Genomic DNA, 12,191 nt, shown 5'->3' on the forward strand with positions numbered 1-12,191 from the left:
ATTCTGCTGAGTAACATATTTTTCCTTTTCAAAATTATTTTTTCTCTGAGCTTTTATTATTATATACACGGGCTCCTCTCTAGCTCCAAAGAAGAATTTTATAGGATGAGCCCTAAGGATTTTTAAACTAAATCCCCTGGTTTTACTAGAATTGAAACAATTTGTACAAATTTAGAAAGTTTAGTATAAGCATATATTTAACAGATACCTCTTTAGTTATTTCCATAAGCATAGTAACTATATATATGATAATAAATACACTCACAATAGACTTTCTCTTACTTACAATTGTAGGTTTAACTACAGTACATGTGACTGCAATTTTGGTCACAATATCTGTATTTAGATTTGGAGAATTTTTAGCCTTAAGGAAATTCAACCAGCTCTATTATCTGCAGGACATCTTTCAAATTCAGGAGAAAAAAAGATACTGAGATAGAGAAGTGCCTCTTGTTCAGAGATAAAGTTTGGAAAATACTAAGGCTTTAGCTTATGCTTGAGTTCCTCAGCCCAAAATGGGAGCATTGTGACAAAATAATAACACAGGTATTCTCATGCTCAATCCAAAACCCTTAGAATGTAATGCATGAATCATGAATCATAAAGTACCAGAAAGAAAGGATTGGTACGAGAGAGCCCAAGATCTTCCTAGCCACACCAAGACTTGGTCCTCACTTCACTCACCATGACAAAATTCTCTCTGCTACTAAAAATGAGTTAACTCTGCAGCAGAAAAATCTGTGCAGCAATGCTGAAAAGACTGACACTCCTAAGAGACAATAGCAATGAATGACATGGATATGATCAAATGAATCAGCAAAACACACAAAGAAATTCTTTTGAAACAATATTATTTGGGTTAGAGAATGATCAAAATGTAAAAAAATGCAAATCTGAGGCTGCCCAAAAGTTTTACTCTGGTGCAATTTGCAACTGCATTAATGATAAAGCTGCAATGGCATGATCATTCATTCCACATCCTCTGTTTTGCTCAAATTCCTGCCAATGATAACATACTAAAGAGCAAAATCAAGGCATCCTTAAATCTGCCATTCCCAGCATTAAAGTGTTTGACTTTGTAACCTAACAAAGTCCTGAAGAATGAAGTCCTCATGGCATCAATGTTGCAATTTTTTAACTTTATGTCAAGAGCTACTATGGTGATTTACTAAAATGGCTCTGGTATTTAATGTTGCAAAATGTAAGTAGATTCTTTCCTCAACATTGATGAAAAAAAATTAAAATTATTCATTTCATGCGGGTTTAAAGTTTCAAAATCTGGACTTTTCCCTTCTGGACCTGGTGCTCTATTTTCTACTCACAAATCTTGACAACACACAGCAGTGTCAGATTCTAGTGGATGCAACCATCCATCAATTTCATATATTAAGTCAGAAGTGATCTGCTTCATTAGAAATAAAGTAAATCTAATTGCTTTTCTTCTTAAGGTGTTCACTTACTTTAAGCACTCTTTCAGGTTTACTGATGTTCAAGATGCAGTTGGGTGAGATACACTTTAATTCAACACAGGAGCAAACAGGCTCCATAAAAGTGCCAGCATGTTGTCAGACCGTTTGACATGCCTCCAACAAGTTGTGAGCATCCTTTCTTCCTACACTTTTTACACAAATATAACCTGAAAGTCACAGTTGGCCTTACACAAAGGGTGAAAGAGCAAAATTTGCTTTTCATTCAAAACAAACCAGGAGAAAAGAGGAAAGAAACTTTGTTACTAAGTAACAATTCCTTCCCAGGGGTCCTCACAGAAAAGTGCAACTGTCATCCTCCTTTAGGTTTTAATGTCCCTGTACTGGAACAAAACACTAACTCAGCTAAAAGTTCCTCACAACTGTCTTGTAGCTGTGCTTTCAGTTGCTGATGCTTTATGAGCTTTAAAAAGAATACAGCCAATACTGTGGCTTTTGATGCAAAATGAAACCTGGAATCTAACTTAAGATATCGACATATAATTATTATTCATAATAATGAATATCTGACTTTGCTAATTTTATGTTCTTGGCTATGGAAAATAATGAGGCCTGTTTAGCAGACCTTATTTTGTAGTGATGTATCTTACTGTTCTTAAGGAAAAAAAACCAAAACATTAAAGTTGCATTACAGTCGATATCAGAACTTGGTTATAGTATCAGACTTAAAATGAAGTTCTTATTGAGATAAATATCCCCCTAAATAACCAGTGTTGTCCAAAAAGTGTGTATCAAATACCGTATGAATAAGAAACTCCACTAGCTCTCAATATAAAGGAAAACTCCCATCATTTTCCTTTTCTCTATAAGGGGACAAGACTCAATAATGGCAGCCTGCCTCAGTAAATTTTTCCACTCACTTTAATTTTTTTAACTGATTTTTTTCAAAGTACTCTTGAAAATAATAATAAAAAAATAAAAGAGAAAAAGATAAACTTCTAGCAGTCTTTAGTCAGTGTGGAATTGATATGAATTTACATCATCAAAACACCTCTTAATTGTGTCAAAAATTTATTGCACACATTTTTCTTCCAAAATTCACAGGAACCTTTTGCTTTACAGTGTCTTCTTCACTTTCATGCACTTTTTCTCTCTCATTGGAAAATATATCAATTTCTTATTAAAAAAGAAGCATCTTGGCATGGCTGACCTGTAGAGATACAGAGCTAAGCAGAGTCAGTGAATCCACTCACTCTGATATGCACACATGATATGCAATTAAAATCTCCATTCACATTCCTACAGGGTTGTCAATCAAGAGAAAAGCCTTTTTGACAACATCCAGTGAAGCGTACGAACTAACTGCTGAACAGGAACTTAAACAGTAACAGCTTTTGTTACTAGCAAGAACGGATTTCACCAAGATTGGGCTCGGTTTCCAAAGAAATAATTATGTTAAAATTTTGGGGGCTTTTCATTAAAAATTAAAATGTGTCACAAAGCTATTGTGTGTGAAGCTATCATATTATGTAATACATGAGGGTTATCAGATATATGTGAAAAAAACCCTCTCTAACCTTTCTTGGCTGTAGGAAACAATTTATCCTTTCATATTTAGAACAATGAACAATGATTACAAGCTGTTTTTTAGTGAGAAGAGAACATTATTCTAATTGCATGTTGTCTATCTGGTAGGCATCGAATATCTTTTATAACATGACATTATAAGCTGCCCAGACACAAAACTCACACTAAAAAAGGTCTGCTACTGCCAAAAATGATACTGTGAACAATTTATTACTGATACACTGGAAAATAATTATAGATATTTGCAACTCCGTGAAAATATCCTACCTTTCAATTTACAGAGGAAAACAGAGGAAAAGTCTTTGATAAACATTGAAGATGCTAACATTTACTTTCTAATACCCAGTCACGTAACACAGGAGTTGTAAGAGCATTAGGGTACTTTCAAATCCACTCAGTAAAGGTAAAACCAGTAAAAATACATTGATTGTCAATAATCTGATGTTTGTGTTTTGAGCACTAACCTTGAATTACAGTTTTCAAACATGCTAATATTATTAAATATTGAAATATTTGCCCTCTTGCTTATCACACTCCATAACTGAAGAGAGAGCAGATGCATCCTGACTATTAACAGTCATGACAAATTGCCTTACTAATGAATGTTACACACTGCAAGTGCCATAACTGATTAAACTACAATTTCCCACTACCAGATAGAGAGAGACTTGGGAACTCCAGCAGTGGACAACTCTGATGTTCTGCCAGCAGGCCTTCAGGGCACAGTGTGGTATTTAGAAAAACACACTGTAAATTCCATATGAATATATTCTAAAAGACTATGTGTATACAACAGGTTTTAAAGAACATTAGATGAAACAGCTTAGGTTCGTAGCCGATGAGCCGTGCAAAATGGATGTGTTTTAACAATTTTAGAATCATTACAAGGCTGCGTTAGAGAATATTTCTGTTGGGTTCCTCTGCCCCTCTCCCCACCTCCCCAAACATTGCTTGTGCTTTGCTTTCACATAAAATCTTTCTTTTGTCAGTCTCTTTGTCGGTGCAAAATTGGCAGTGGTTCAAATTCAAAGTACTCCTATTCATTTACTGACCATTAAACCAATGTCATTCTAGTTCACATCAGCCAGAGAGCTAAGCTCTAAAAAACATAAAAGGCTTGCTTCACCACTGACGAATAATGTGTACATTTTTACAGAGCTTAAACCTTAATGCTTTGCCTGAAACTAACAATACAGTATACCTTATCATTCCTTTTTCACAAGCAGGCAGCTGCTGAAACGCTTGCCACTTCAAAATATCAATTGCTTGCCAGAGTTGTCCTCAACACACCCTGTCAAACTCACGTATATTGTGCAATGAAAATGGTGCAGGACTGAAAGCTAGAAATTGTGTCAAATTCTGCTGTAATGGTATGATGTGCAAAGAACAATGTATGACAACCGTAGAGACTACAAACAATAGCAATGGAGCCAAACACTACATATATCACAACTGTGCCTGTACATATTTTATTGTATGTATTATATATTTAAAGCATGACAAATGTTTCATTGAAGCTATGTGCTACACCAAAAAGAAACCCTTCAGCTACTTAAGTTTTTTCATTTCTCTTGATAGAAATGTAGTAGTATTTTTCTTCCCTCTAAACATTTGTTTGTAAATCACTCAGCATAAAAAAAAAAGAAAATCAGGTTTTCAAAATGAACAGATAACACAAGACAATACTACAAGATGAGAAAATGAGATTTTGTTCAATTAACACTTTTGCTTTTCTCTACAGACACAGAAGCAGGCTATGTTAAAGAGTATCTGAGGCTATGCAAGACACATACAATATCACTACACCCATAAATTACAGTGTACCTAATTTTAATGTAGATAAGTGCTGGCCTATTGATTTGCATGTTTCCCTGGCAAAATGGAAATCCCATGTGAGTATGTTCTTTGTCTGTAGAAAATGCATTTTAAAAAACCTTTATGAATACAGCAATCTATGCTAAAAAGGAAAACATAAGTAACTAGTATAAAAATTATGCATGGAACCTAGAGGAAGTAGTGCTCACGTACACAAATGTATACATGCATGTTACTGTGCATGCGTCAATGTCTATTACACAGTCACATAGTTTTTTAGCACACAGAATTTCTAGAGAGTGTCTTAAGTCATGAAAATTCAGCCTCTAGACAGAATCTTAAATTAGCTCAGGAAAAAAAAAAGAAAACTGCCAAACTAAGTAACAAAGCAAGTTAATCATAAGGTGACCATGAAGTGTTAGTCTTCGTGCTAGTCTTCAAAAAACAACACATAGTTATGATGAAAAGTGTTTAGGAGGAAAGATAAGTGCAGCAGCCCACAACAGCATGTAGGTTGCAAAACCTGAGCACACAGTATTCCGTGAGGGTCATTAACTGATATAATCCAAACCAAAATGAATAGATACACCATTAAGGTGTTAATAAATATTTTGGAAAGAGAATGGGTGTTTTAGGTGCTCAGGGTTGCTGACCTTTGCTGTGTTTATTAGTGGGACAATGATGCATTATTAACACACAGCAGCTGTACCTGAACTGCTGCCATGAACATAATAGCCTTTTATAGCCATCAGGGGAGTGAGATAGGAGGCCTTTATTAACCACTACACATGATTAGCACATTATGTGAACTTTAGTAGGCAAATTATCTCTTATTGAAATATAATGTTGGTTATAACTAATTGTAAACATGATTTAAAAAACTTCTCAATGCAAAACTGAGTTTCACTGCCATTTAGCTAATAAGTGGCTAAGCCACTAAAAAAATAATTCTTTTCCTTTGTTCAACCTGTAAAAACAACTGTGCCTCACAAAAAATTACTGCCCTATGAGAAAAACACTGAAGTGACTGAATGACTTCCGTATCTTGAACATTAGTTTTCAGAACCATAAATAAATCACAGACATTTCCAATACAATTAAGAAAGCTGCTGGTGAAGAAAAAAGAACTCGCCTTACATTTTCCTATGAAGACTACAAGCAGTTCTTAAAGAATCAGTTGACAATACATTTTCAAGAGTTAACTTGAAAAAATAACACCATGATTTACTTCAAAAAGCTTAGTTTTGGGAAAGATTATCCCATTAGCCTTCGCAACTGAACACAGCACTGAGAGTCCATTACGAGCAGTCTTTTATGCCCTAGCAGAAAGTCATTAACATAAAATAAATCATTAGCTTTGATATTAAGCCTCTACTATCTGCAGGTTTCCATGACTAATGTTCACAACTTTGCCAAATGATCAATTATATGCTTTTGAAGGGTTATCATCCCTTTTCACCATTATTTTTCCTTTTACTATTTATTATTATTTCAGATCGATGCAAACACAATGATCATAGGAGAAACAAATGTTTTCTCTTATTCATGAACACAAACCTACCCACTTTTGGCAACTGTGACCAGAATATGACTTCAAAGACAATTACTTATAGTACATCTGCATTCTCAGAGTAAGTTCACTTCTTTCAAAGTCAGCAATATGTGTAATAAAGCAGAAATCTGCATATGTGTATATATGTACAGAGTAGCATAGATACAACAGAAATTAACATGTTTACATAAACTTCTCTTCTAGCAGGAACTGTCTAGATAAATCTTTTACTTCACATTGCAGGCTTCATACTTCCTTTACTGACCCATTTCCCTAAGTACAGGTTATCACTGCCTGATTTCAGAGTTCTGAATTCTTGCATATAGAATAAGAACTGGAGCTCACTGCAGATTTTCTTAATATAACAAAAATACATACCAGCTACAGTAACTTCTATTTAACCTTTAAGACCATATAATCATCAACAACAATAGCAGGAGACAAAAGTACTACCGCAGCAGCTCAATTTCCATGCTTAGCCAGCAGTACCTTTGAAAAACCCACTAGTGCCACTTTTGATTGGTAGAGAGTGGTTTAACAGTCAAGAATGTGAATGCTAAAACATTCTGACATTTTCACTAACCTGGATTTGTCAGATCCTCATGTAATTCAAGTATGTTTTGAAACTTAGAAAGCAGCGTGTTCCTTGGGAGGAAACCATTCAACAAGGGTCTGTAGCAAATCAAATAGCAGCCCAGTGAGAAATACTAAATGAACAGTTCAAGAACAGTGTTAGCATATGTGCAACTGAAAGATAAGATATAAATATTATTAGAGCCATATGAAATTCAAATGCTAAAAATAAATTGCTGCAAACATAAGAAGCAAAACAAAACCACAGACATTACAAATATGGGTTGCACCAAGATGCCTGCTGAAAAATAATTTTAAGTTCAAAGGTCTAAATCAAGAGCTAAACGTTTTATTTGATGACTTACTAACTGAAAACTGATTGTTACCAATGAACATAAATGGCAGATATTCCATTAGAAGGGGGGACACGAGCTCCTTACGTGCACTCACCACTTTGGAGGGGCAGAGTTTGTTGCTGCTGCTACAGCTACATAATCTGTGCCTAACCATAGAATAAGGCAACACTGCCATTTTCCAACTGAACACTGTAGGGAAAAGCATTACGATGAAGAAAATCTCATTTGGGCTGATGTGAATTCCATTCCTGAAAGTATTTTGGAAGCATTGTTATAATTAAGAGTCATTTGGCGAATCTGCTACAAATCATGTTTTGAAGCAGTTATAACTCAACATTTTTAATGAGAAATCATTCTTTGGGCAGAAAATGGGTATGTAGTTGCATAGCTAAAACAGCAGAATAGACTATTTCAGTTGGAAGGGATCTACAACAATCACACAGTCCAACTGCAACAACAAAGCATTTAAATTTAGGTTACATTTAAAATAAGCATTTTATTGTATGCAATCCATGCTAGACATTTAAAGAGCATGTGTCCTCTTCAAAAAGATAAACAAAGCTGCCACTAATTGCCTCTGCTGTCAGTTCCAGAAGCCAAGGTCTGCACTGATCCAGGGACTACCCTCTCACCACTCAAAGTGGTGCTTTCAGGTCACTCTTGGGCAGTGCTGAGAGTAAAGTCAAAGGAAGCTTTTTACTTCCAACATCTAAGCTTTTTTATATCGACCATCAATACAGGATTTAAATACCCAACAATTTTAATCTAAATCCTACCATGATTAGGACAATTCTCTGCTTAAGTATAAATTGTGTTTTGCACATAGTCCATTTTTCAAATGTTTCCGTACATTTTTACCAAGACAACAAAGTCCTGCTAATGTGGGAATCTGAGGGCCAGAGGGTGCTCAGGTCTTCACAGTAAAGTGTGATCATCCCCAACACATCCCGAACTCAACAGAAACTGGAACTGCCCAGTCTTTCACAGCATCAGCTTCACAAAATCAGCTCCAGCTCCTCTTTAGTTTAATGTAAACACCAAAGGTACTGCATGTGCTGTAGTGTTTAGTTAATTCAGCACTCTTAATAATTTACTGGTTTCATTTCTCTTTCATAAGGCCTCATGATAGGCTGATTGAGGGTAATGCTCTAGAGATGAAACACATCGTTCTGGTATAAGAATAAAACATAATTTGTCTCAGGGTACTGATATTTGGCAGAAAGAAAAAAAATAAATTTCTGCAAATGCTTTGGTTTATAGAAATCTTTGAGAAATATTTCTCAAAAGCACATACATAAATCATTTTCTATGTTTCACTAAAATTGGGACCACTTCTTTTCTGAAACACTGGAATTTAAGGAGGCCCACTTGAGACTTGCTCACAATTCTGAGACAACATACTAAGACATGAAAGAAAATACCATTTCCGTTCTTCATATGTGGTATTTTTGAAACTAAGAGACTTAACACTTGAAAATTACGTCAGCCCTAATGCAACTGTTTAATCTTTCCTTTATGAAACAGTAACAAATTTCAAGTATGATTCTAATACAATAGAGGACATGATATTTTTTTGAGGGGTGTGGGGGGGAAGTATGTTCAGGATAAACAACATGAGCATAATCTAAAACACTGTCAAAACAGCAATATAGTATTTTAGCTTTAGAGCGGTCCTTCAGAGAGCCTGCTAGCTACAACTCTGAGTTTGAGATAGAGACTGGATGGAAGCAAGCCCCTGGAAATAATGTACACTTTGTAAACAGCCACGGAACATTTTATTTAGAGTAGTCTGTATGGTAGGGTTCAGTTTACACAATAAATTACTCTAAATGCTGAGTATAAATAAATGCACTTTTGCTCCATGGAATTCTGATTACAAGCGGGATTGTTACCTGCTTACAAAGCATTGTATTATATCTCCTTATCCACTTCCACCCAATGTCACTCTGCTTTTTTCATTTTAAAGGTTTTGCTTCCCTCTCCCTCCTTTCTCCTCTTTATTCCTCTTTTTAAAAACAACTACAGTCTATCACTTTACCTCTGCTGCCTGGCTGTATTTTTCCACTGCACTGACAACTACCAGTGAATACAAGAAAGATGAGTTGTAGGCTCCTGTATTTTTGAACAAGGTAGCAAATCACAGAAGAATCCAGTGCATAATTCTGCAAGGCTAACCATTGGGAGCAGTAAAGACCATTATTTTCTGCCTACTGATGGCAGAGGTCAGCATCCCTGTCATTAGCTGTGTCAAACTACAATTATATAACTGCACTTTATGTGAGCAGATATCTGAAAACACTGTGAAGTTGCAAATATGAAAATTAAAATATACCTATCCTTCTTACAGTACTGATCAAAGTGGTCTTTGCAGGTGACACTTCAATAGGGAAAGCCTATTGCCCTTCAAAAGGGCTGTTATTTACTTCTCTGTACTTAAACATTTAAACTTATCATCCGACTTCTTCAGGCAGCTTGAAATCACTGGCCATATTCTATCAAATTAAGACACTTGGATTATCAAAGTTATTTCTTTTATATCATTCAACTCAATTACAGAACGTGACATTTCCTAAAATAAACTTCAAGAGAACAGACTACTCATATTAGCCTAAACATATCTGAACTGCAATTATGCTTCAAGTTTCAACGGGTGAACAGTACAACCCCAACCCTAAATCTGTCCAGCATAAGAGCTCCACTATGTTATTTCAAAGGCTGACCCATATACCAAAGCATACAGTCCATTCTATCTGTTTGTATAACAGATACCTCTCACAGTTGTCATAACCAACATTGTTTGCATTGTTCCTTCACTCTTCTCTCTCCATGGGTAATGCAAGAGAAACAAGGAAAAGCCTGCATAACAATATATGCAGAGCATAATGAGCTTTCACAGCAGATAGAGAAATATTAGGCTAAGATGCTTAGAATGCTATTTTAGGTTTATAAAATAAAGATCTAAGCAGTCTTCTGAAACAAAGCCTGCCAACTGAAAATTGTAAGATAAGAGGTGATTGTTTGAATCTACATTATTTTCCTCTGGCTACAGAAAAATGCACAGTCAATACCTCCCATGCATGTGCCTGGGAACTCATATGCTACAAACAACCATCTGATCATGGAAAACAACTAGTGCTAACAGAACAGTTCGAAAACTTAAAAGCTTAAGTATTTGTGGAACACATTCTAAATTACCAGCACTCAAGCAGACTTCAAATGTAAAGAATCAAAGTCTAGCAAATTTGTAAAAGAAAAAACACTACCAAAACCTAGATATGAAAAACAGGGCCAAATCCACTAGTAAGCACCAAAAGCAAGTTTTAACTAACTGTACAAGAAACAAGAACCCAGAGGATCTTGAATGAGTCCTGAATGAGTTTTGCAGGTAGATGCCTAATGAAGACCACCATTCTGGCCCAGAACAAGGATCCATCACACTCCAGCCATCATCTCCATTCCTGGGAGAGTTTAAAAGCAAACACTCAACCAAACACACTGAACAGAATTCTGCAGGCCTCCCACCCTTCAAACTCCCTCAATACACACAGCCTGAAAATGAGTGACAGAGCAATACTGTAACATGATGACATGTTTAGAACAAGTCAGATAAGTTTTCACAGCAATGTTAATCATGCTGAGCAAAGGGAGAGAGTGAAGGGGTGAAAAATGAAATGTTCACTGAATGTATGCCTCCAAGGGGCCTGGCAAATCTACTCTGTCCATTTAACGTTATCAATGGTCAGTGGTAAAGACATCTGAGAAAGACAATTGTTCTGTACTCGATATCTTATATTGAAACATTCCTGGTAAGTCTTTTCCAAGCATAAAACATATGTCTTATGACTGTGCACTTTTAAGCACATTATCAGTTCAGGCAAAGTGAAATAGAAGAGTTGCAACTTGTCTACAGAATGAGTGTCTCATTTGCATTTGAAAAGAACAGTTTGCTCCCTCATACATGGCATGACTTGAAAGAAGCTTTAACCAGCTAGTAAAGAAATTCTGAAAACGACTTTCTAAATTAATTTATTCGATTTGAAGTGCAGCACACCAAAAATTATTTAAGGAACTTAATTGGAAAATGATTTAATATATTAAAGTAATTCCTGATTTTCCAAAGCATTTAACTTTTAAATTAAATCTGGCCACTATCTCAAGAATGATGAGTGAAATGTGTATTCAAGTCATTACTTTCCTTCTGAAGCTTTAAATCATTGATAGGTTTAATAACGTTTGTCCAGTTTCACTGCCAAACAGGTCTTCAAACACTTTGGTTCTTATGGCATTAATATCAGCCCAAGCTTTTCACGTGGCAACATTTCACTGTTACAATTTACAAAACTGACAATAGAGAAAATAACAGCAAACCACAGATGAAAAGTAGCAATAGCCTCATGATTACTCAGAGCACTAGCAGAAAATTAATGAACACTTAAATGCTCCTTTGCATTTGAACTTTTCCTGCTGAACCAAGTTCACTCCTGGCACAAACTTCCAAAATATAGCGCACATTTGCCAGATGCTGCAGAATAGTTACTTAAAACAACGCTAACAGTCATACCTCTGGGATCTCTCTTGAAATATCCTGGGGCATCCACCACAAAGGGCCCGATTTATCCCTGGATTCTATAACTCCATTGAGTATATGTGAAATGCAGCCAGGATGAATTTGGTCCTTTCTGTTGTGATTGGTAGATGCGACCATGTGGGAAACCTTTCCTGAAAACTGAGAGGGCTTCACCGGGGCGCCGCAGCCTCAGCACAAGCACACTCTATTTTGCTGTTTATCTCTGAATCGAGGCAGCTGCCCGGGATGAAAGGGACGGCTCGGAACGTCTCTCTGACACGTGAGACCGTCTCGACAATAGCCGGGCGCGGGAC

The 12,191-nt window shown here is 36.0% G+C and overlaps 1 protein-coding gene across 4 annotated transcripts in view; it reads right to left on the reverse strand.

Moving 5' to 3' along the window:
* TOX (thymocyte selection associated high mobility group box) overlaps positions 1 to 12,191 on the reverse strand; it is a 219,262-nt gene that overhangs the window by 204,953 nt on the left and 2,118 nt on the right. The window contains exon 1 of one of the 4 annotated variants that reach the window (XM_064387151.1): positions 11,872 to 12,184. The exons of 1 other annotated variant lie outside the window; for it this stretch is intronic. In XM_064387151.1, the coding sequence (XP_064243221.1) occupies positions 11,872 to 12,015 (144 nt within the window). In that variant the 5' untranslated portion in view covers positions 12,016 to 12,184. Of the gene's footprint in view, positions 1 to 6,964; positions 7,007 to 11,871; positions 12,185 to 12,191 lie in introns of those variants that run through there. 2 more of the 4 variants (XM_064387134.1, XM_064387137.1) reach the window with 2 other exon arrangements.

The sequence above is a fragment of the Passer domesticus genome, chromosome 1, assembly GCF_036417665.1.
Source record: "Passer domesticus isolate bPasDom1 chromosome 1, bPasDom1.hap1, whole genome shotgun sequence".
Classification (NCBI taxonomy): domain Eukaryota; kingdom Metazoa; phylum Chordata; class Aves; order Passeriformes; family Passeridae; genus Passer; species Passer domesticus.